The sequence below is a fragment of the Komagataella phaffii genome, chromosome 2 (genome assembly GCF_000027005.1).
Source record: "Komagataella phaffii GS115 chromosome 2, complete sequence".
Taxonomy (NCBI): Eukaryota; Fungi; Ascomycota; class Pichiomycetes; order Pichiales; family Pichiaceae; genus Komagataella; species Komagataella phaffii.
In genome coordinates, this window is record NC_012964.1 from 408,703 (window position 1) to 432,499 (window position 23,797).

The window sequence follows — 23,797 nt, forward strand, 5'->3', positions numbered from 1 at the left end:
TAAGACATTTTTTTCCCCTGCTGGGCGGACCGCTTTTTCCATGACGCCAACATGGAATGTGTGAAATGCATTTTCGTGCCATTTACCTTCGCGGGTTAGGCTTCTGTCTAACTTCCATCTGACAACAGTCTGCAAGTATACCCCATTTTTCCAGATTATAGCAAGTTGATCATGGTTGAAATGGAAGAGCGAGATGTTCCAACGATTCCCGGAGAGCCTCTTGGTCAAGAAATGACTAGGTTTTTGAAGGGAGTCGTCAGCACCATCACCAGAGTTCCTCCTACTACCTTCCCTGGGTCGCAGCCCGTAAGCTTTCAAAGAGTCCATTTGGAGGACAACTTGATGAATAAGGATTACTACGTGTGTGAGAAATCTGATGGCCTGCGCTGTCTGCTTTTGACGCTATTACACCCAGAAACCGGGGATGAGGGAACATTTTTGATCACCCGAGCTAATGAGTATTTTATGGTACCAAATTTTCATTTTCCTTTAAGCCCAAATGATTTTTCCAAACCTCACAATGGGACGATTGTGGATGGCGAACTTGTCTTGAGCAGAACGCCCGAAGGCACCAAACAATTGAGGTACCTGATTTTCGACTGTCTTGCCTACAACGGAGAGTCTGTCATGAATAAACTGACTCCCAAGAGACTTTACTACGCAAGTGAATTGTTCTACAAACCATATAGAAAACTAAGAGAAAAACATCCTGTTGACTGTCAGAATTTTCCATTTAAATTGTACTTCAAGGATATGACTGAACCGTTCAAGATCTCCAAGATATTTCAGCAGTTGCACAACCTGTCCTATGTTTCTGATGGTCTTATATTGACATGTTCAGAGACCCCGTATGTGGTCGGAACAGATTCTACATTGTTGAAGTGGAAACCTGCGGAGGAAAATACCATTGATTTCAAGCTTTTGCTGGAGTTCCCCAAGTATGAAGATGAAGACGTTCCTGAAGGTCCAGATCGAGTCTACCCTGATTACGACTCCAAGCCGACTATATATTTGTATGAGTGGGTAGGTGGACAATCTGCCGTCAACTCCACTGATCCTGAGAAGTACGAGGCTGATTTTTCGAAGCACCAAGAGTTCGGCCAGCTTACTCTTACAGATGAAGAATGGCAAGAATTGAAGGAGTCTGGTGAAAGGTTCAATGGTAGAATAGCAGAGGTGAATCAGGATAAAAGTAAGCATTGGAGACTCCTTCGGTTTAGAGACGATAAATTGAATGCCAACCACTACACTGTTGTGGGGAAAGTAATACAATCTATCAGAGATGGGGTGACGAAAGAAGAATTGATTCAAGCACAGGAGCAAATACGTAAGAACTGGGAAATTCGTCAAAGAAGAAGAAAAGAGATGGCAGCAGGTGCTGCTGCTAACGGTGGACAAACATCCCATAGGTCTGCCCCTGCTCCTGTTAAACCACCCACACAACAAAGACCGCAACCAGTGCCCCAACAGAAACCCACAACTGAATTGAAAAGGCCATTAGAAGATCAAGAATCTTCCGATGACGCATTGGATGAATTTCCAACGTATGACAGATCACCAAGCCCTGATTATTCCCGAAAAAAGGTTAAAGGAGAGTAGGACTATTATTGCCTCTCCGTTTGTATTATATGTATTGTATATAAAAAAATGTAAAGCTTTCAAAGCATTAATTATTACAACGACATCATTCCTTTAAAGTTGTTAGTTATTTACATGAGGATACTAAATGCTTCAGGAGGACTGGTCTAGTAGTAGTTTAAAGTACATGATTTCAGCAATTCCCTGGGGTTTCCAGAACTGTAGAAAAACTTGTTGTCTCTGAAAGATTCGAAGTTAATCTCGTCTGTTTTCTCGTTGTGGATGATACCCTGATCCAGGTAGTATTGAAGAAGAGATCCGACTTCTTCTTTATTCAGACTGGGAACCTCAAACTTTTCCAGATTCTGCAAGGTTGCAGCCAATTTTCGGTCAAAATCACCAAACTTAGCATAGGGTTCATAACTTTTGTCCCCCAGGGCAACGGATAGTGTGTCATTGGATTTATGTTTTCCGGATGAAGAAATTAAGACACCACCTTTGTTGAACTTGTCATCTCCGCGGATATATCTCAATATCAAAGATGGAATCTCAAACCTGTCAAAATATATGCGATTATTCTTGGTGTCTCTGTAGGCAGTTATGGGATTCTGTGTGAACGCAGTGAAGTTGTCAACGGTTAAAAACACTGGAACATTGGAAGCAGACAGCTGGGAGAAGGTAAAGTGCAAGCAATGAGACAGGTCACCTCTGTAGTGCACAGCATGATTCAAAACATCAAACAGTGTGTTCTCCTTTGCTTTGAAAGCGAGATCTTGTTGCTTTCCCTTTCTCTCACCGAATGACTTTACAGTTGCGAACTTGATGTCTTCGGTCAACGGAATATTCAGCTCGTCTTTATTGGCCTTGAAAAACTTTTTGATCAGTTTCCGAGTCACCATTGGTTGTCTATATTCGACTGTGTCCAGAGCGCTTGGGCCAAAATCAGATGAGCCATCAACGAAATTGTCGGCGTTGTTGATGGCAAATACGATAGCTTTGTGTGATTTGGCCATCGATTGGAATTGAGCCAATGTGGTGGTCTTTCCAACTCCACTTTCACCGATAATGGCAATTCTTGTGTTGGTGGAGTCGGTGGTTAGCGCCTTTTGCAAGATCTTTTCCAATCTGATTGTGGCGTCCCTAACCAAAGATACGGGACGAGAAAAGGCCTCGTTGAATTGACCTTTACGGAAAGATCCTAGATGATGTAGAGCCTTTACCGAATCGTTGGGAAAGTTGGTCACAACGTTCTTGGTCAAATTCTGTGGTTTCAAATCTGGAAGGTGACTCTCGCTCTTCTTCAAGAGAGTCGTGCTAGATACATTGATGAAATTCTTGTGATTACCTGGACCTTTCGATCTTTTCACAAAACCTTTAGCCTCTTTCCTGAAAGACAAGGACACCTTCTTCTCTGCCAGCGATGCAGCAGATGTGTGCAAGGCCCTTATACCTCTGAACATTGTGCTATGGAGAAAAACTTTTCGATACGAACGATTTGTCGGTAGATATTGGGTGGTGCACGATATAATGTAAGGGAATAGGAGGATCTGGTCGGAGGTGGTAAAAGATGGTAGGGAAAGGTAATGGCATACATAATAGTTATAGGCAAAGATTGAAGGGGGATGTCTAAGGATTGGATAGAGACAGGTTGCGGGAGGGTGACCAAGAGGCGATGGTTTGAAGTAAATGCACCTGTTCACAATAACTAGACTGAGCTCTGTGCTCATAATCGTTTTGCCTCTTTTTGTTGAGTTTTGGCCAAACCTCCTCCTCCTTGTAATTACTACCTCTTCTTCACCTGATTATCGTCTTACAATACATGGTCACCACTCAATCACCAGCTTGATCACACTCTCTAAAGAATCTCCTGACATGCACAGTCTAACATCTGGTGTAAGGGTGTAATCCGGATTGGAGAGTTTAACAGACGTATTTTGGGGGTGAACATTACATGCATGGGAAGTCTTGTTTTGTTAAAAAAAATTTATCTGTTGTGTGGTGCATGATAACATAGCGCAACATTTGTAATGTTGTCCCAAACACTTTCTAGTTTCGGCACCCACAAACAAGCCTCAATTCAGAAAGGAAAAAAAAAATCTAGAAAGTTCGAAGATTAGAGTGGATAGTAGATAGACTTTGGATGGAGATCGCCACTTACAAACTACGTTGTCGAATCACCCACATTATTGCGGGAATGGAGGGTTCTATAAATAGTGCCCTCATTCGTGCAGGTGCATAATAAATTCATAGGCAAAAGTGTTTCAATTAAGTAAAGCCAGTAACTCCGTAAGAGGCAGAAAAAATTATTGGATAATTAATTATTAAATTGAAGTAAGAAATACGAAAAAAAACATTATAACAATATCAAGACTGGGTTGAGACGGATTGATCAGTTAGCAACCTTCTTGATCACGTTCTTGAACTTGGTAAAGTATTTCTTGATACCCTTCTCCTCTACCTTGTCAGCAGACTCGGTGGCAGCCTCAGAAGTTTCAGCGTTGCTCTCAGCAGCCTCGGTCTTCTTGGCCTTGGCTCCCTTGACTAGCTCATCAGCCTTCTCCTTGGCGGTCTCAAAGGCGTGTTCAACTTCCTTCTTGGAGTGGTCCAAAAACTCCTCAGTCTTTTCCTTCAAAGACTTGGCGTGCTCAGAGGTCACCTCACCGGTTGCTTCGGCCTGGGTGCTGGATTCAGCAACGGCTTCTGTGGCAGGCTCTGCGGCCTCCTGAGCGTTGTTAACAATCTCTTGGTTGGTAGCGTCAATTTGCTCCTTAATCTCTTGGTTCTAGGAAACTGTTAGCACAATGACATCACAAAAAAATAGGGATTCAAACATCGATTTCTCGGTCGATATTTGACCCAATTTCTGCTCAAACTTACCTCTGTAGACATTGATTATCAATTGAATTGGTGTAATAAATAAGAGGGCTAGAATAAACAAAGCCACAGGGGATGAACCTATTTATATACTTAGGAGGAAATGACATGACGCTCCTTAAATGAAAGGTCGCGTAGGAATCCGGCTATTGGAGGGGCAATATTGCATGTACAACAATACTACGGAAACGACCCATAACGCTGAAACAGCCGTGGAACTCGATGGAACTTTCTTGCCGATTTGTTGCCCAATGTGCTCCAAAACGGAGGGAAGTCTTTCCGCGGACAGTCTGGCTTGAACGGGCTAGAGATGGCAGAGATCGGTTTGACTTAGCACTCTTAAATTCATGCTTTAGGGTTATGTCGCGAGACATTAATATTGGGCAAGCCAGGGCAGATTTGGCTATATTCAGGCTGGTTTAGGCGATCCAAAAAGGATTATGTAAGGGATTTTGACTGGGATGGATAAAATAGTTCTGATTGGGGCTTAATGGGGCTCAAGTGGCTGTGTTTTCTGATTGATATTGGAACCTGCTGTCATTTCGACAATTAATATTTACTTATTTTGGTCAACCCCAAATAGGTTGATTTCATACTTGGTTCATTCAAAAATAAGTAGTCTTTTGAGATCTTTCAATATTATAATAAATATACTATAACAGCCGACTTGTTTCATTTTCGCGAATGTTCCCCCAGCTTATCTCGAAGATCCATCCTGCTTAACGAAACTTGAAGCCAACATAACCTTTCGAACACAACCATCAATCCACTCCCAAAACTCTCCAGTTTCCTCACCTAGCGTCGCACTTCTAACCGTGCCCTTTTATACGTCTTGCACCCCCTCCTTCGATCCGCATCCACCGTCTAGTCAACACACGACTGGATATCTCGAAATTCATTCAAAAGTTACCCTCCCTCAACTCGAATCACAAACAGATTTAAAACAAGTCGCATCCTCCTTTCCATACGAACTCTTCCCGCACGTCGATCAAGACTCAATATGGATTTAAGAGTTGGAGGAAAGTATAGAATAGGCCGAAAGATCGGCAGTGGCTCTTTCGGTGACATTTACATGGGTAAGAACCTCATATCTGGCGAGGAAGTAGCAATCAAACTGGAGAACGTAAAGGCAAAACACCCGCAGTTAGCCTTCGAGGCTAGAGTCTACAAGGCTCTGGCGGGGGGACTGGGCATACCTTTCCTCAGATGGTATGGCCAAGAGTGTGACTACAACGCAATGGTTATTGATCTATTGGGCCCATCCCTTGAGGATCTCTTCAACTATTGCAATCGTAAGTTTAGTCTCAAAACCGTATTGCTCCTCGCCGATCAATTGCTTTCCCGCTTGGAATTCATCCATGCCAGATCTTTCATTCACAGAGACATCAAACCGGATAACTTTTTGATGGGTGTGGGTCGAACTGGTCATTTGGTCCACGTTATCGATTTTGGTCTGGCCAAAAGATACCAAGATCCAAGAACTAATTTCCATATTGAGTACAGGGAGAATAAGAATCTAACCGGTACTGCCCGATATGCCTCCACTTTAACTCATTTGGGTATCGAGCAGTCTCGGAGAGATGACCTAGAGTCATTAGGTTATGTTCTCATCTATTTCTGTCGTGGTGCTCTCCCATGGCAAGGATTGAAAGCTCTTACTAAGCGACAAAAGTACGATCGAATTTTAGACAAAAAGTTAGGAACATCCGTCGAAGCACTGACAAGAGGATTACCTGTCGAATTTGCGGATTACATGACATATGTTAAGTCTCTCAGATTCACCGATAAACCTGATTACATCTATCTAAAGAAACTGTTCAGAGATCTTTACGTTCGCCAAAGATTCACCAAAGATTATTTGTTTGATTGGAGTATATACAAGTTCAAGCTGAAGCATCCTGGTCTTACTAAAGGGGAAAATGATACTCAAACTGATGAACAACAACAGCAGCAACAGCAGCAGCAAGTGCAACAGGCAATCTCCCAACAAAAGCAACAACAACTGCAGCAACAGGATCAGCAACAGCCACAGCAACAAGCCCAACCACAACCGCAACTTCAACAACAGGCTCAACAGCCACAGCAGCAACCTCAACAGCAACAGTCACAGCCACAGCAACAGTTACAGCGAGACTCCGTGCAGCAAGGTCTCAATTCGGATGTTCACATGTACCCTATGTACCCTGATCAGAACAATCAGATGTCAAAGACTCCTTCCACTCAGCAAAAGCCAGTGAGAAATATTTCGTCGCCTGGCCTCAAGATGAACATCCATTCGTCTGCAGCTAAAGATGCCGACTACTCCCAATTCAACAATCCAAGCAACGAAACTCCAAAGGTCAACAAGTGGCTTTAGATTCAGCATCTGAATTATACACGATCAGCATGAATTTACTGTCCTATCATCTTATTGACACAGACACGCGCATTTCATAGGAAACTATTCCAGCCACATTTACAGTTTTGTACGAGAAAACCAATCTTACAAAGAGTTCCGTTTCTTAAGTATTTCTTTTCCTCTCTCTTCTTTCTCTCCGGTTCTAAGAATACCCTACAAGCTTTAATGAACAGCTTTGGAAATTTGTTTAAATGCTATGGTACCAGCATAAGGTAAATGACGTCCTTGAAGGTAAATGCTGAATTACCTCTATGATCTTTAGATTCGATCCTTTCCTTTATGTCCTCTTACAAGGATATCTGGTATCTGACAGCTCAGCATCATGATCCAAGGGGACGGTTTCATTTGTCCGTTAATTGACAATTTCAATCTTTAAAATGAAACTATCCAGAAAAGACCACGATCAAAGGATGAGAACTTGAGCACCCTGAACTGAGCACTGATTTCTTTCTAAGAAACACACTGTTTATAGCAAGTCCTGTGACGATATTGCCATACAGTTATTACTTAGCATCTAGGCTCTCTTAATCATCGATGTGACGAAACATCCGCATCTGGGCAATACGTGTATTGTTTACCCAACGCAAAAACGTTTCTCCATATGCAAAGAGAGCAGTCATGATTCTCAGTGTAAGCAAACACCAGGATCACTTTATACTTTCATACCATCGTATATTGATTTAATCCCACAATTCCTCTCCGTGGGATAAATCAACAAAAAATAAGGTATTCCATGTAGTCTTTGTATGTGATATCTGATTTCTCCCCAATCGTTTGACTAGATCATCAACAATACAACGCACAATGATGAGACATCAAGATTCCTCATGATTAAATCTATAACCTTTTCAGTTGATCCAGAGAGGAAGGGTCCAGAGTTTTAACAACTTCATCAAACCGGTCACCTAAAACTTGTTTCAAATGATTTAGAACCTTTGAAACTTGTTCCTTCAACGGCAGACAATGTATAGGGTCAAGTTCCAACAGTTTGTTGACTCGGAGTAATTCATTCCTATCCTGAGGTAAAAATTCCAAACCTTCATACGAATAGCTCCTATGATAAACCTGACAATCTCCTGAAGGTGTTTCATTGATTTCTTCAAACTGTTTGGTAACCTCCGCCATTAATGGTGCAAAATTACTAATCAAAAATTCAAAATCTGAGTCCATTTCAATGGTTAGATATGGCGAGAGAAGAGCCAAAAGGAACGACTTTCTGTTTCTGGGATCTCCCAGATAATCTATTCTCTTCAACATGAGAGAGTAAAGCTGGTCAAATATTTGGGTGTTTTGATGACGCGATATGTGGTTAATCATTTCCTTCAGCAAATGTGGACCTATGTAAAGAAATCTTGACAGTGGGATCAAGACTTTGTTGGAAGTGATAACAGCTTCATCAGTGTTTAATGCAAAGGTGAGCAAACTTTCAAGCAATCCACTTTCCATGAATTGTGTCGTCAGTAATGAACTCTCTAGTTGATTATGAGTCCTTTGCAACTGTAGAAAGAAAATATCCAAGATTGACATGAAAATATTCAGCGCATCATCTCTCATGTTCGGCAAATATTGCCCCATTATTTTGAAAATCTGTAGTCCGGTATCATGTTCAAACAAAGTAGGGTCCAAAAGTATGTAGCTTCTAATGATTGAAAGGATCGTAGGAAGAATCTCGGTGGAATTCAACAATGCAGGAACAATCAATGAAAAGGTATCCACCAATCTGCTGGGGATCGGTTCAGGAATACTCCTTAGAACTTCCAACCAAAGCTCATACCCATCCTCAGACAATACAGTGTACTTTTCAGAGGACTCGCTGCAACATGTTTCGATTAGAGGTAGAGTGATTGAGTATGTCTCCGTTACATCGGATTTGAGACATGCGCAGACGTTTTTGAGAAGTCTCAAAAATGCAGCTTTCAGTATAGTTTCACTGTTACCCCATACTTTTGTTACCAGTGACAGAACATCAAACAAGGAGTCACGAGGAATAATGGAATTGCATTGCTCCAAAAGAATTGACAGCACATTCATGACATTCAATTTCGATTCTGTTAATGTCATTTCACTGACTAGCCCTATCAAGTGAGCTATGACATGTTCTGCATATGGTTGAAAGTCTGTCCTATCAAAGTCATAATCGTCAATGGCGTAGCGGAGTGTTTGAACCGCTGTTATTCTCACAATTCTATCCTGAGACGATTGCAAAAGAGAAAGTAAAAGTTTATAAACTAGTTGTCGACTCTGTTTAGAACAATTGATGGATATCCACTCGGAAATGATGAGGAGTATCCTTCTCACCAATATAGGTTGGTTTTGTTCAACTAAGGGAATGAAGACCGAGGTCAGCAAATTGTCAAAGTTGACATCATTCGCAAGCGAAGCGGACGACAGTTGAAATGCAGAAAGTAAGGCATCCTTGGTAAGAACTTCACTAAGATTAGAATTAGGAGAAGGATCAAACTCATTGATTCTAACCAACACAAAATTTCTGGTTTCCTGAAAATGGGTCACCAAATCTCTGAAAAAGTTTTCGGCACAGGGACGTATTTGGTATTCCCAACTATTGGTTAATTCATCATTAGCCCACTGTTCAGGGTCCTCCGACCACAGTTCTAAATCTTCTGGTCTTAGTCTAAGATAATTCTTAATGATTAGGTCAATTAGGTTGGCTACTAGACTTTCGGTAAAAAACTTTGTGGTTAAAACTCGAATGGCTTTTTCAACTTCAGCTTTATCGTGCTGTTTCTTCAATGTCAACGCACCTTTGCGATAAACAAAATTCACTAATTTCTTAAGCATTAACAGGGAGTTGATAGCCAACTGCTCCCAAAAACTGGTCTCATCAGAGTCTTCTCGAGAATTGTAGATCAAGTCAGCTTTATTCTCCAGAATTGAAAGCATCGTGATTAAAATATCGGAGGCGCCGTCTAACAGGATGAACGACGTAGGATTGTTATTCAAAACACTGAGATAAATCTTGGTATAGCATTTGATGTAGCGCTCCACAATACTAATTTCCTGACGATCTCTTTCGTTCAACAGCAGCCGCAAATGTCTTAAAGATAAGTTAAAAAAGTGTTTGACGTCATCGTCCCTATCATGAAATTCCGATACAACATCAATGATTCTTCTAATACATTTTAAGCTTAAATAGCCAACTTCTACCGAAGCCAAGTTGAAATCTCTTGACCATGATTGAAAAAACTGTTCATAGAGCTTAATTAGGTGCGGTGTAAGAATTGGGACCTTCGCCTGCATTGTGGCTCTAGCTCTTCCAACTTTTATAGAACCCACTGTTTTGATGATTTGGTTGAGAATGACAAGAATGTTGTGTAAGTAGACGTAATTTGTACTATTCAACAGACCTTCCAACTGTTCAAAAAGATTGGGCCACTCGTGAGGAAAGTCATATCGCACAATTCGGCTTATTGCTTGAGCATTCTGGATAGTCAATTGGTTGCCATTCACCTCTAGCAGCTCAAAAAGCCGGGATTTGATAGAGTCTTTCTCTTGTTTTGAAATGGCAAACTTGCGTGTAGGTCTCCAGTATTGATCTACTCCATTTTTGAAACAAATGATCGCCAACCACCTTACCTGGAGCGGATAGTTGGTGTTAAGGTAAATAGTTTGCAGGTTGTAATGAAAACCTGGAACTTGTTCAAGCTGCTTTAGTTGTTCTTCTGCTTGTTTAGAATTGATTCCCCTAGACTCATCAGCCGACACTTGAAGAAGCTGGACCAATCCTCCAAGATCCATATTTTTTGTGAGGTATGTGTTTGGGGAGAACTTTCGATAGGTGCATTTGCAGATGTGCTACTGATTCGAGAAACACGGGTCCAGGGACCTATTGAGCCCAAGTCTTACACTAAACTATACTAGCTACATCATTATGAAAATTGCAACGAGGGACTTCATTTCCATCTCTTTGTCTCATCCTCTTCCCAATCTTTTTCTATGTAGCCCAATTCCTGTTTGACCCTTTTCACGGTGGCAGGATCCCCCATATTCTTCCCGATATTGTCTGATATCTTTATAGCATGATTACCATCAGCTTCCAAAAGCTTGATCACAATGTTCAGAGGAGGAGAATTCTTGAAATCGTTGGTCATGCATGTGCCTATTCCAAAAGTTACTTTCAAGCCGAGAGCCTCTGCTGTTTTCTTATATCTCAGACATTTCTCGACATTAAGGGCATCACTGAAGCAGATTGACTTTGAATACTTGGGCAATCCCAATTTTTCGTAAAAATGAGTTGCTATCAACTTGGCATACTGTTCAGGGTCTCCAGAATCTTGCCTGACCCCAATATAGTAATCCGAATAAGGAGGGACGAAATGTCTTAGAAATGCTTCTGTTCCAAATGTGTCAGTAAGAGCTAATCCAGCATGGTCTGAGCCCACTGTTTTAATCCAGTAGTCCATTGCAAGCTTGTTTGCGTTGATGTAATCATTATGGATGGCAGCTATTCCCATCATCCACTCGTGTGCAACAGTTCCAGTGGCCGTCAGTCCTAGTTGTTTAGCAAAATACACGTTAGAAGTGCCTAGGAAAAAATGTTTCAAGTCTGGATTGTCATTGGCGCATTTCAATAGACCCTCCAGCACAATCTTTTGTGTCTCAAAAGACCGCCTTCTCCGGGTTCCAAATTCACTGAACGCACATCCATTGCTTATTAGAGTCTTGCATTTCTCGTAAGCCAGTTCGAACTGACCGTCTAAGTTCCAATTGACGTCCACAAATTTGAAGTAAGCTTCGGAGATCAAACTCAGCAGGGGAATCTCGTAAGGAATTGTTTGAACCCAAGTTCCAGCAATTTCCAGGCCAAAGTTTTCGGGATCATCCTCATTTATGAGGGTAATTTCTTTCTCAGGGTCCAACTTGAAATCCTTCAGAAAGGCAAAAAACTCAGCTGGTAGATAGCCGTAATTTGTTTTCAAAAACTCAATTTCATCACTAGAGTAGCGAAGATCCCCCAGAGCCAGAATTTGCGGTTTCAACCAAGCAATTGCCTCTTTGTTCAGTGAGAGTGCCTTGGTTCTATTGGTGTACTTATACTTGACAGGGACGCTCAAAAAGTTTTTGTGAACAGCCGCCTGCATAGTGATCTTGTAAAGATCCGTGTCCAAAAGAGAAACAATAGCCATTGGTGGTTTTATGTGGTCTGGAAGAATATGGGGAAGGAATAGAAATAGGGGTGACTCTTATCGTTGGGAAGGGACCAAGTTTGAAGGGCTGATAACTTTTCGCGGTGACTAATTTCATGATACTATGCTATGGTCCAGTAAAGTATTCAGTTTGAAAGACAAGGAAATTCCTCTGCATTGCTAGAGACTGTGCAAATTGCCGGAATTAACAGAGAATTTGGAAAGTTGATGAACAACCTACAGTGCAATTAGCATGCAAGATGCAGGCCAGCGTAATAGTCAATGCAACGGTTAGTAAGTATTCTATTATATTTAACAATACACTACAGCTAGCCGACTGAAAACCAGTAGAGCCAAAACTTGTTTACCATATCTCTTCTGTCAGGTTATCCATTTATACTCGTACAAATACATCTCCTAGAAAGCAGTCTCTAACGCTTTACTCCTTCAATTAACGGCTGAAGACTATCCACCCATAAATATTAATGCTCCTTGGTTAGACTTCCAAGATGTTCCAAAAAAGAGTTAGCTACACTCGACTTTTAACCAGTGTGGTTAACACCACCTCTAGATGACCTTCAAAACACGCTCAAACAAGTTCGTCACCGTCAAACCTTCTGTGTTTTCTAGTATCTTATCAAAAGAGTTGGCATTCAGCATCACAGATTCTGTCAACAAATCCATGCTATTTTCAACGTTATTCAGAACCTTGTGGTTAGACTGAGCAATACCCACCAGAGTATTAATCTCGGTGACGTAGTCTGAATCCTGGTTGAACTTGGGTAGATCTTTGTTGGAAAGGGTAAAAATCATCGAACTAGTGTCTACTACAACAAATGTGTCATTGTAAGATGAGTATCTAATCCCTGATATTCCTTTGGAAAGACTGACCTCTCCTATCGGCACCAAACTATCTGCTTTAAATAGGTAAACTTTGGACTGGATATCTTTATCGTGATTATAATAGTTAAGCACAACGGCTATAATCCTTTTGGCTTGGTCGACAGCTACTAATGATTGGCCCTTAGCTGGGAAATCTAAACTGAGGTTCAGTGGAGTTTTGCTCCAGGTTAATATGTTGAAATTTGCTAGAGACCTCTTGGTCAGAAGAAGTAAATTCCCGTCATCTACAAATTTGAGACCCGTAATCCGGTTCTGAACCAAAGAGGGAAGTGGAATGGGGTCCATCTGGGATGTGTTGACCTCCAATAGTAAAACATTCGTCTCATGACTGAGTGCAATGATGGAGCCATCTGGGGACCATGAGGCATGCACAGATTCAGATGAAGACTCAAATCCTGAAAATGCCTTTCGCAGGGTCCACTCTGTATGCTGTAAAGCTTTGTTGTTGGCAGCGGCAACTGCGTTAGGGTCTAATGCTCTGGGTCTCCATAAACGTACGTTTCCCTTACCATCGACTGAGACAAACGCATCTCCTCCATATAACGAACTAGGGGCAGGGATAATCTCAGAGACAGGCTTCTGAGCATGTGGATCAATAATTTTGGTGGTTAACTCCCAACTACCGTACATAGCATCTCCTGGAACATGTTTCCAAAACTTCAGAGAATATGTTTGCTCTCCAGTAGACAACAATGCATCAGCAGAGGGGGTTGGAACAGAATCAAAGGTACACATCCATTTTCCGTTTTCACTGACGGCAAAGCATTTGACTTTTGGATCTTGGATGGCTAGTTCACTTCTTACCTTACCGATTTGACTTACTGGGGCAACTGTTTGTAGGGCTTGCTGCTCATTACGGATATAGTCGTAAACTTGAATTTGGGATCGGAGTGGAAAAAATAGTTGGTCTTTCACCACTTCAAAGTCCGTGGTAATATCAAAACCGAGTTTGGTAACATCTTTATCTGTCGACTTTTTCTTGTTAAGACCTTTGAAGCGGTTTTTGACGCTCGCAACGGAGATTCTGGATGCTAAATCAATGGAACTGATAACTAAAAACTCCACGATGGAGTTGCTTATCAACGTGAGTGTGTAAAGTTCGGGGTTGGAAAGATCGATGTCGACAATTACTCCATTCAGCCTTGGCAAGAACTGCTGCTTACCCGTGGAAAGGTTCCAGAACACAAGAACCTTCTCAACACCTCCAGAAACCAGGTACATTTCATCCACGGTAAATTCCATAGCCTTCACTTGATCAATGTGCCATTTGAGCAGTCTCTCTGTGTTTGATTCGACCAAATGAATTATACCAGTTGCAGTTCCTAATGCGACCATGTCCGATTTTTCTGCAACAGCCACCGACATGACGTCCCTTCTATACGAGAACTTGACGTCAGAAGAGGTGTTTGTCTCCAGGTCTATCACTGTGACCTTATGATCAGTGGTTAAAAAGACAATCTTTCTGTCGTACAATGACTTGTTATGCAGACGGACGGATTCCACAGTGTATAGTACCTCTCCATCCTTGACAACTTGTCTGTTGTGACCTTTATTACGTTTGCCAATGATGGTGTAAAATTCATCTTTGTAGTGGAGGACATCCAGGACAGTTCCAGGGACTTGAAATTTTTCAACTTTCAATTCTAGATCACCCGACATGAACTCTTTCCAGTTCAACCAAAGATGGTGACCATCTGAAAACACAAAATGCAATATATCGGAGCTCACAAGCATTCTGACAAGTTTCTTGGTAATATCCAGCTCTGGAAAGTCACCTCGCACGGTCATCTCAGAGAACTTGACATTTCGAACCCCAATACGATTATCCACATTGAATACTCGTAGAGAATCCGAGGAGACAACAAACATGAACCTTCCATCTGTACTCAAGGCACTACCTCTTTCGATCAATCTACCACCACCATGCTCGGTGAATGTCCAGGATCCCACGGTCATTCTGTTAGTTTGTTGTAGTGAGAGGGTACTTTGAATCTGGTATTAGTATTTTTTTTGCTTAAACATTTTTTTTGCGTTACCCTACCTCTGGAAAATTTTCGTTAATGGGGCCGACTTACTAAGGAAATATCGAACAGTCAACTCTGAGTCCTTTCCAAGCAATAACCAAGAAGACACACCTCAAAGATGATTATCCCAGTTCGTTGTTTCTCTTGTGGAAAAGTTGTAGGTGACAAATGGGATGCTTATCTTAGACTCCTGGAGGAGGGCAAGCAGGAAGGTGATGCTCTAGACGAGCTGAAGTTGAAGAGATATTGTTGTCGTAGAATGGTGTTAACCCACGTTGATTTGATTGAGAAGTTCTTGCGCTATAACCCGTTGGAGAAGAAAGATTTTGATAGTTAAGGTTTGATTGGTGGATACGTTCTTAGATGGTAATCCACTAGTGATCTGTAAACTCTGTTCTTAGCATAGTGATTGTATAATATAAAAGAAGGCATAGATAAGGATTTTCATACACCATGCTGGCAAGGCTTGTAGCTGAGGGATATCAGATGAGCTGGTGTACTTTGGTTTGATTTCTAGGACCCTGCCGTTCTTGCGCTTATCTCTGTTTTTCTTCGGGGTAGTTGATTCTTCTTTCTCACCACTGGTATGAAGGCCATAATATGCCCTGGTCAAGGTGTGTTCAACGTGAAAACCTTGCTAAGGCTCTCCAAGCACATCAAGTCATCTACGTATCACACGGAGTTTGTCCGTCATGTTGATAATTCTTTGAAACTCCCGATCAAAAAGTACCTTCTTACCCCGGACGAACTGACCCCCAATGATTTGAACAATCTCCAAAAAACATCGTATCAGCAACCGTTACTCTTACTAGCCAGTTACCTGCTGCTAGAATTAAACAACTACAAAATCACCCCAGGCAACACAGACTTTATGGTTGGCCATTCAATGGGTGAATTGACACTTCTAACCCTGCAGAAAAAAATATCCATTGAAGGTAGCATCAAACTAGCCTACACTAGAGGTGTTCTCATGGAAAGTGTCGTTGAAAAGCTGGAAAACCCCACAGAGTTCAAACTCTATGCTTTAATGATCAAACCGAAAGACTTCCGTTTCATCCAGGACACTTTAGAACTCAACCCTCATGTAAATATCTCCAATATCAACGGATTCAATCAAATCGTAATCTCTGGAAGAGAGTCCAAGTGTCTACAGCTTTTTGAACAGTTCAAGCTTGATAAGATCAGCTTTAAACCTATCGACCTGAAAGTGAGTATACCGTTTCACAATCCAGTGTTGGATCCAGTGATACCGAAACTATCATTATACATTACTACACATCAACTATTTGATAACTCTTCCCTATCGATCCCTTCAATATCCAACCTCAATGGTCAGGTAGTCAAGGAAACTCAAACTTTCGTTGATAATTTCATTCAGACTACTAATAAAACAGTTAACTTTTTAGGTTGTCTGGAGACCCTAATCAAAGAATCACAAGACGACCAGCTTGAGATTCACAACATTAGCGCAGTCAGCACCAATCTAGTAAAGAGCTTTGCGAAACAAAAAGGGCTGAAAAACATCACCAACATTGACTTGGAAGAGCACTATTGGGGGACATAAACCACCCGTGCAAACATCACGGCGAAATAGGAATAAAATTGCCCACAATACAACTGGGTATGTTGTGCTTATCCCTTCGGATAGTGAAACTGAAACAACAGTTTTTTCTTTTCCTACCGTCCTTAGTTCTCAGATTACAACTGGTCAATACTGCCTTCTGTGATTTATCGAACGCTATGGACCCGTATTTCTCCCAGAAGTTCACACTGCTTTCCTCGGTCATTAGTTCATAGATTGTAAGCTTTCCATTCTTCAAATCATCAATCGAAACCTCCACCAAAGACGCAAACTCCTTGTTTCCTCGGTAAATCTCACCAGTTCTTCTCCAAAGACATGCTGGAATAGCCATCGAAGTGAAAACTCTGTCATAGTCAAGAAGCATTCTCTCGAAATGCTCTTCTACCAGTATTAAATCAATATCTTTCAAAGTCTTTGCTATCGCCCTAAATCCGGGTCTAAAAGTCGATAATGGTTTCAAGATCCGTTGTCTTGAAGTTATGTTCATATAGTTGTCCATGTATGCCTGCAATCGGGCATATCCTTTAGCGTAGTTGTAGGGTTTCAACAGTCCAGCTTCCAGTTTGGCATTAATGACCTGTTTCAGCCTTTCTTCAGGCGAAATCTCCGTGGTAGGATCGGCGGCCGTTAAAAAGAATTTATCACGGGCAGTGTCAGATATTACAGGCTGGTTGTACTCGTCATTATTTTTCACAGCAGGTGCTTGTTGTTGCTGTTGTTGCTGTTGTTGGGGATAGGTAAAGTTTGGATAAACTTGGCTGTTATCGTACGCAACCTCCAAAGGAGGCGCAGAAGTCTCTGCTGAAATTTCTTGGACATTGCCGGTGTTGATGTTTCCATTGTTAGCCTCTTGATTGAAATGATTGACAAGGTTCGTGGTACTGTCAAAGTTTTGAAGAATTGGATCATTATTATAATTGATATGGTTGATCATATCTGGATCGTCTATCATGGATAGAAATTCGTTCAACGAGCTGAACTCACTTCCAGCATGTTCTGAGAAGAAAAACGGCTGCTTATTCAAAGTACTCAGTTTGGTATGGCTCCCATTGAGTGAGTTGGCAGATTGTGGTTTATTGTACCCCGTGACAACCACATTTGGATCTGAAGAATTCATCTGAGAATTTGTTTGCTGTGGCATGGACATTGACATTGGCAACGGTATCTGGCCTGACATGGAACCGCTAACGGCAGGCGGCGACATACTCAGAGAAGACTGCATCATGGGGCTCATGGTTTGTTGATGTGAATCAGACTGCTCCTCTTCTTGGCTGGATTTTCTTTTTAATCTTTTGCTATTTTGTTCGTCTCTGCATAGATGGCCAATGTTCCGTTTGATGCATCGCTGACAAGGCCTACTGTCATCACAGATCATATGAGATCTTCTACAGTAGACGCATGCAACTTGAACTTTTTGTCTGCGAGGCCTTCTTGGGGCCCCTTCTTTCCTACTAGCTTTTTTGGTCTCCACTTCGTCTTTGGAGGACTCTTTCTCTTTAGCCTTCGTTGTCTTTTCTTCCGGTTGATCTGCAGCCATGACTTTGTGAGAAAACTATGAAATTTGAAATGAATTGGAGTTTTCTCCCCAACTTGGTGTTGGTGTTGTGCGAGAAATTATACTATGCTCTTGGGCATGGGGAAACGGAAATTACTCATTAGGAAGAATTTATATAAATGATTTTCTATATATTTAATTTTGATTGCACGATGATGATGTGGAGCTTCGGTCTGCTGAAATCAGCTGAGTATATGAGTCTATGCAAAGCAGCCACTTTAAGTTCAGATCAAGCCCTTTCTATGTAGTCGTCCAGTACTTTGCTTGACTTTACAGTGGTTGACTCAGTGGGTTCGGTATTCAAGGTAGCGCGATGAAAAATACCTAACCTGATAAAATGCTCCATCCCGGATCTTCCAACATGATCTCTTCCATGATGGCACCAGCCTTTCAAGCCATAAGGCAGCCGTTGAAAAGGGGCAATACGGGAGTGAATTCTTTCAGATCGATGCGCTGCCAGTCTACTCAACCGAAGAGTCGCATGCCCAAGATGTCCACCCAAGAATTCCAACAGCTCTATAGAGAGAGACAACAGGAGAAGCTCAGAATGAAGAATAGATCGATTGGATTATACGCATCTTCTCTCGGGATGGTGTTTTTGACTTTGGCCTTTGGCTCAGTTCCCCTTTATAGAGCTATCTGCCAAAAGACCGGTTGGAGTGGAACTCCAATGACTGATGTTTCCAAGATGACTCCTGATAAACTGATCCCAGTGGACACGTCGAAGAAGATCCGTGTTCAGTTCACGGCGGAGACGTCTGGTATCTTACCTTGGAAATTTGTCCCTCAACAGCGTGAAGTGTACGTAACTCCCGGTGAAACCGCATTGGCATTTTACAAAGCTAGAAACGAGAGTGCTCATGATATCATAGGAATGGCAACATACTCAGTTACCCCCGATCATGTTGCTCCGTATTTCAACAAAATCCAATGCTTTTGCTTTGAAGAACAGAAACTGGCGGCTGGAGAGGAAGTGGATATGCCTCTTTTCTTCTTCATCGACCCAGAATTCATGAACGACCCTACTATGAGAAATATTGACGATATCGTACTGCATTATACTTTCTTCAAGGCAAATTATGGGCAAAACGGACAGCTAATGACCAGTCCTTTAATCCCCAGGTGAATTGACCACAAAGAATATCCTCTGTATATAAAATAAAGACATAACATTCTCGTTTTTTTTCTATGAGGGAGTAGTGAACCGAAATTTAGGTTCGTCATCATCATCATCAGATTCTATCACATCAGGCTCTGCAGGTTTATTTCTCGAAGTTATACTTGATCTTGTCTTGGTCCGAGGTCTTGACTCAAACTGCTCAGTCTCCATTTCACTTTCTTCGTCTGATTCCGCTACAAACATTCTCTTTCCTTTATGTTTGCCACTTATATCTGGAAATTGGCTATCAAGATCCTGTATTGGTTGATTCAGTTCGTTCAAAAACTCGAGCTCTTTGGTCAGAACCTTTTCTTTTTCATTCTCCTTCTCGATTTGACAGTCTACAAGAGGAACATATATCTTTGTGGATATCAGGCTACCTTGTAGATCTTTCCTTTTGAATTTTTTGAAATTGACTCTCCCCTTCCATTCAGGATGGAATGGTGATTTGTCGACATGTGATCTAACGGAGGCTTTTTCTTTTCTAAATAAAGTCTCGTCACTGTGAATTTTAAGTTTTTCTCTTGTGTCATTAGTGGTCTCTTCCAAAAGCTCTTGAATATCGTCATCTATAGACTCCTTCAACTTAAGCTCCTTAGCTTGCATGATCATCGAACTAAGCTTTTGTTGGTTGTTGGAAGATGCATTTGGATTCAAAGCGTCTATCTGAGAATCAGTGTATTTATATGTTTTAGGTTTTTTAGCTTTAGAGACTTGAGCTGTGGTGGAGACTAAAGAACTGGGAGGTTCTGGTGTGGCTTTGGGTTCGTGTTGAGAAACTAAACCTGATCCATCGGCTATACTGTGCTCCTTCACGGGTAATTCCGTTTCTACAACCATTTGATCCTCTTGAATTGGGGTTGTCAATTTCACCTCTGTCGTCTGGCCTGTAGCTTTACCCAAAGGTTTATTCAGTTCTTCGATTTGAGTCTCTTCCTGGTCATCATGCTGGGTCGATAGTATGTTCGGTTGTGAGACATCAATCATATCTTCTAATGCAATCTGTTTCATTCGATTTCTGCGAAACCTTGATTCTTTTTTAACGGTAGCTACTGATGGTTCTTCTCCTCTTTGAGCTGACTCAATTGGCTTCTTTTCATGCTGCTGAGACAAAACCTGCTGGCTCAATAACTCCATCGCATCCAATGGTTTGATTTCTCTTCTTTTGAACCTAGATCTCTTTGGTTGTGTGGTATTAGTTTCCGGTGGGGAAACTTCAGAGATTTGTCGCTTTTTATCTAAATTCAGGGGTTCTTTGGTCAATAACATGGATGAATCCACTTTGAGAATAGATTCCATGACTTGAGGGTTTCCTACAAGTTTGACTCCTAAATATGAGGCCAACTTCTTCATCTTATGATGTTCATCTTCTCTTTCAATTTCATTACTGGGCTTGAAACAAATTATCTTTTGGGGATCAAGCTTTTTCAATCCGAACTTCTCAGAGAGAATTTCTGGGGGATCTTCAAGATCAAGAACAACAAGCTTTCCTTTTGCTAGGGCAACAAAATCCAGAAAAAGAGAATCTTTTCTGCTAACCAAGAAATACAGCCCTTGAAACAACTCGTATCTCCCCCTATTAAACCGAAGAGTCGCCTCTGGAACATAATTTTCAACATTTGGGAGTTCAAATGAGTCTTCTAACTTTCCTTTACGCTCAAATAGTACTTTTAAATAGTCAAACTTCACAATCGGAATTGCTTTTATGAGTGCTTTGGCCAATTTGCTCGTGTGTTGACTTCCCTGTAGAAACAATGTAACATTATCAACGTAATTGGTCACTAACCGGATGTCCAAGCTCCTTGCTAAATGAAACAACTCGTCAAGCCTATCCTCATTATCGGATCTACTGTACCAGAGCACCGTGTTGACCCATTTGAACCGCACGGAGATATACTCTTTAGTCAAGTTTCCCAACTCTAGAGTGACCGATTCTTGATTGTAATCCACAGGAATGTCAACGGGATCTTTCTTCGCTTTGTAGATCTTTCCAGAATAATGAACTTTTCCCTGACCAACATTTTGAATTAGTAGTCTTGAAATGTGTTTTGGATCTTGGATTTCTTGTGATGAAGGTTGATCAACCGAAATTGTCAATTGTAGTTTTGACACATAGGGCTGGGGACATTGAAAGTCTATAATGCTTTGTTCACTTGTTCGTGATCCTCTCCCCAACTTATACACCTTTCCCGGTATCAACAAGTGCTCTTGACCATCTTGAATCAAAATCCACATGGTCAATGCTCAAGTCTTGAATAGAAGATTAGGGACCCTCGATTACCTAATAAATATATAAATACTTTATTATACAGACTCCAACTTCTCATAGAATCCCTTGACCACGGCAGATGCCCTGATCTTAGAAGGGTGGAATCCTACAATTTGCAGCCTCTCCTTGCTGACAGCTCGAGATAATGCAACGTATACTTGCCCGTCGGCAAAAGTTCTTCTAAGGTCAACTTTGACTCGATCCAGCGTCTGCCCTTGAGATTTGTGAATGGACAATGCCCATGATAAGAGTAAAGGCAGTTGAATTCTGGTGATGCGTACATTATTGTTCTTGACGTCAATAGGAAATTCTTCCCTCTGGATGAGTTCGAATCGTGCTCTTCTGGAGCCAATTGCAAACTGGACCAATGGTAAAACCTCATCACTCCTAGTCCTTGCAATTGTTATCAACTCATCCATGATTTGTTTTCGATGAGGAGAGACTGTATCCAATTGTCTGAATAATGATTCATCTGGCTGTGGATTGTTCATGAACTTGCTGACAAGGTTTAGTTCTTTGATGACATCTTCTTGTAGAAGATCAACAGTTGTTAGTTGTGTTTGAATGTAATGCCACATATCACTGGTCATGAAACATTGTACTTTCCCCAAAGTACCATTGACCAGTTCTTCATCTTTATTCTTAAGCATCATCACCTGACATCCCTCTTTCAATTGCAGACCTGAAGGAGCCATGACATCATTTAGTAACTTCATGATATAGGGTGGTGTGTCTGGCCTGTCACTCACGTCCTTAGCGGTATATGTCACTAATGGCCCTTCCAATTTGGCCAATCTGGACTTGTTTGCAGCCTCAACTTCATTACGAGTTGCATATAGCTCTGTGGGTTCTATCCCATCGGTGTAGACAACTTCCTTGCCTAATTTGGAGAACTGTTGGATGATTTCGGGATAGACATGTCCTTCTCTCAAAGCATTAAGCATGTCAATCAGGTCCATGTCTGTCTGTCTGAAAACCTGTTTTAGAAGGATTGTTTTGTTGATGACAGAGTCCCAACACTCTGATTGAAAACAGTACGTCATTTTGGTATCTTTGTCCGGAACTGGAGGTAATTGAAAAAAATCTCCCGTTAAAACAACCTGGATTCCTCCAAATGGTAATTGGTTTTTCCTTACAATTTGGGCCACTTCATTGAGCTTACTGAAAAGGACCCCATCAATCATACTGACTTCATCCATGATTAATACCTTGACATTTCTCCACCTCGCATAAGTGTTTCCGTTTTTCTTGATTAGACCTGCTAATGCTACAGGGGTTTGTTTTCCAATGCCAATTCCTGCCCAACGGTTGATCGTTTGCCCGCCAATGTTGACGGCAGCAAGACCAGTGGATGCAGTGACGCCAACTTTGTCCGGTCCATACAAGTTATTCAAACGTTGAACCAACTCTCTTAGCACCACTGACTTTCCGGTTCCAGCACTCCCGGTGTAGAATATGTTGAGGCCATCGTCTACTACTAACGACAGAACTTTTTCTTGCTCCTTTGTGAGTGAAATTTTGGATGCAATAGTTGGTATAGCTTTGGAGGCCATTCTAGGATTCTTAATACCGCTTGAAGCGTCTTTTTTCCTACTCCAAGAGAACTGTGGTACCTCCCAGGGCAATTTTCTTTGATCAGAGGCTGCTTTCAACGGAGCACCATATTGTTTATCTAGTACCGAGTTTTCTTGTTTCTGAATGCGGATCTTCTTGAAGTTATTAGCCGTTTTCTGAGACAAATTAGGCAGTATATTTGAGGGCACTTCATCAAATGCCTGCCTCTTTTCTTGGGAAAGGAAGGACGATGGCCTAACTTGTGGTTCTGACAGATCAATGACATCTTCGGTAGAGGCCTCCTGAGAAGAATGCTGGGACGATTTTGGGGGCCCCAAATCGGATTTGAATCTTTTCAGGGCACTGAATCGATCGTTCTTCGACCTGGAAGTAAAGAATGCATTGATAGACGGCTGATTTTTGTCCTTTTTCTTCTTTGTCAACATTACCTTACAAATCCTCAAATGAAAACAGACGCGTAAAAATGTACTTCGAGCCGTTGGAGCGAATGCACCGTTGGGGCACTGCGTCCAGCAAGAGAAATCCACTGGGGACATACACCCCTCTACAGACCATAGTAACCTAAATTTAATATTATTATATATCATACAATGGTGTGCCATCTGTGCCACTGCTCGCACCCCCAAATTAAGAGTTGAACGAACACCAGGTTCAAGAAATAAACTCAACATAAAAGAACGGAAGAAAACATTTGGAAACAAAACAGTTGGAGAAGGAAAGTGTAGAAGGTGTGTTG

The 23,797-nt window shown here is 41.6% G+C and overlaps 13 protein-coding genes across 13 annotated transcripts; 5 read left to right on the forward strand and 8 right to left on the reverse strand.

Moving 5' to 3' along the window:
• Positions 1-171: 171 nt before the first annotated feature.
• Positions 172-1,599, forward strand: PAS_chr2-1_0216 (the record flags this gene model as incomplete). Its single annotated transcript, XM_002491061.1, has 1 exon — positions 172-1,599. The coding sequence occupies one exon, from the start codon at positions 172-174 to the stop codon at positions 1,597-1,599; it is 1,428 nt and encodes a 475-aa protein (XP_002491106.1).
• A 146-nt stretch (positions 1,600-1,745) lies between these two features.
• On the reverse strand, positions 1,746-3,305 carry PAS_chr2-1_0217 (Mitochondrial ribosomal protein of the small subunit, has similarity to mammalian apoptosis mediator; the record flags this gene model as incomplete). The annotated part of the gene is made up of 1 exon (XM_002491062.1): positions 1,746-3,305. One exon carries the CDS (start codon positions 3,303-3,305, stop codon positions 1,746-1,748), a length of 1,560 nt encoding a protein of 519 aa, XP_002491107.1.
• Positions 3,306-3,967: 662 nt separating this feature from the next.
• On the reverse strand, positions 3,968-4,467 carry PAS_chr2-1_0218 (Hypothetical protein; the record flags this gene model as incomplete). The annotated part of the gene is made up of 2 exons (XM_002491063.1): positions 3,968-4,360; positions 4,456-4,467. The coding sequence occupies 2 exons, from the start codon at positions 4,465-4,467 to the stop codon at positions 3,968-3,970; spliced, it is 405 nt and encodes a 134-aa protein (XP_002491108.1).
• A 985-nt stretch (positions 4,468-5,452) lies between these two features.
• PAS_chr2-1_0219 (Protein kinase involved in regulating diverse events including vesicular trafficking, DNA repair, an) lies at positions 5,453-6,808 on the forward strand (the record flags this gene model as incomplete). The annotated part of the gene is made up of 1 exon (XM_002491064.1): positions 5,453-6,808. The coding sequence occupies one exon, from the start codon at positions 5,453-5,455 to the stop codon at positions 6,806-6,808; it is 1,356 nt and encodes a 451-aa protein (XP_002491109.1).
• Positions 6,809-7,687: 879 nt separating this feature from the next.
• On the reverse strand, positions 7,688-10,606 carry PAS_chr2-1_0220 (uncharacterized protein; the record flags this gene model as incomplete). Its single annotated transcript, XM_002491065.1, has 1 exon — positions 7,688-10,606. The coding sequence occupies one exon, from the start codon at positions 10,604-10,606 to the stop codon at positions 7,688-7,690; it is 2,919 nt and encodes a 972-aa protein (XP_002491110.1).
• Positions 10,607-10,761: 155 nt separating this feature from the next.
• On the reverse strand, positions 10,762-11,994 carry PAS_chr2-1_0221 (Nicotinate phosphoribosyltransferase, acts in the salvage pathway of NAD+ biosynthesis; the record flags this gene model as incomplete). Its single annotated transcript, XM_002491066.1, has 1 exon — positions 10,762-11,994. The coding sequence occupies one exon, from the start codon at positions 11,992-11,994 to the stop codon at positions 10,762-10,764; it is 1,233 nt and encodes a 410-aa protein (XP_002491111.1).
• A 567-nt stretch (positions 11,995-12,561) lies between these two features.
• On the reverse strand, positions 12,562-14,853 carry PAS_chr2-1_0222 (U3 snoRNP protein, component of the small (ribosomal) subunit (SSU) processosome containing U3 snoRN; the record flags this gene model as incomplete). Its single annotated transcript, XM_002491067.1, has 1 exon — positions 12,562-14,853. One exon carries the CDS (start codon positions 14,851-14,853, stop codon positions 12,562-12,564), a length of 2,292 nt encoding a protein of 763 aa, XP_002491112.1.
• A 186-nt stretch (positions 14,854-15,039) lies between these two features.
• Positions 15,040-15,258, forward strand: PAS_chr2-1_0223 (RNA polymerase subunit ABC10-beta, common to RNA polymerases I, II, and III; the record flags this gene model as incomplete). The annotated part of the gene is made up of 1 exon (XM_002491068.1): positions 15,040-15,258. The coding sequence occupies one exon, from the start codon at positions 15,040-15,042 to the stop codon at positions 15,256-15,258; it is 219 nt and encodes a 72-aa protein (XP_002491113.1).
• A 249-nt stretch (positions 15,259-15,507) lies between these two features.
• Positions 15,508-16,485, forward strand: PAS_chr2-1_0224 (Hypothetical protein; the record flags this gene model as incomplete). Its single annotated transcript, XM_002491069.1, has 1 exon — positions 15,508-16,485. One exon carries the CDS (start codon positions 15,508-15,510, stop codon positions 16,483-16,485), a length of 978 nt encoding a protein of 325 aa, XP_002491114.1.
• A 16-nt stretch (positions 16,486-16,501) lies between these two features.
• PAS_chr2-1_0225 (Zinc cluster transcriptional activator involved in conferring resistance to ketoconazole) lies at positions 16,502-18,040 on the reverse strand (the record flags this gene model as incomplete). Its single annotated transcript, XM_002491070.1, has 1 exon — positions 16,502-18,040. One exon carries the CDS (start codon positions 18,038-18,040, stop codon positions 16,502-16,504), a length of 1,539 nt encoding a protein of 512 aa, XP_002491115.1.
• Positions 18,041-18,395: 355 nt separating this feature from the next.
• PAS_chr2-1_0226 (Mitochondrial inner membrane protein required for delivery of copper to the Cox1p subunit of cytochr) lies at positions 18,396-19,184 on the forward strand (the record flags this gene model as incomplete). The annotated part of the gene is made up of 1 exon (XM_002491071.1): positions 18,396-19,184. The coding sequence occupies one exon, from the start codon at positions 18,396-18,398 to the stop codon at positions 19,182-19,184; it is 789 nt and encodes a 262-aa protein (XP_002491116.1).
• A 60-nt stretch (positions 19,185-19,244) lies between these two features.
• PAS_chr2-1_0227 (Hypothetical protein) lies at positions 19,245-21,452 on the reverse strand (the record flags this gene model as incomplete). Its single annotated transcript, XM_002491072.1, has 1 exon — positions 19,245-21,452. One exon carries the CDS (start codon positions 21,450-21,452, stop codon positions 19,245-19,247), a length of 2,208 nt encoding a protein of 735 aa, XP_002491117.1.
• A 69-nt stretch (positions 21,453-21,521) lies between these two features.
• PAS_chr2-1_0228 (DNA helicase involved in rDNA replication and Ty1 transposition) lies at positions 21,522-23,732 on the reverse strand (the record flags this gene model as incomplete). The annotated part of the gene is made up of 1 exon (XM_002491073.1): positions 21,522-23,732. The coding sequence occupies one exon, from the start codon at positions 23,730-23,732 to the stop codon at positions 21,522-21,524; it is 2,211 nt and encodes a 736-aa protein (XP_002491118.1).
• Positions 23,733-23,797: the final 65 nt, after the last annotated feature.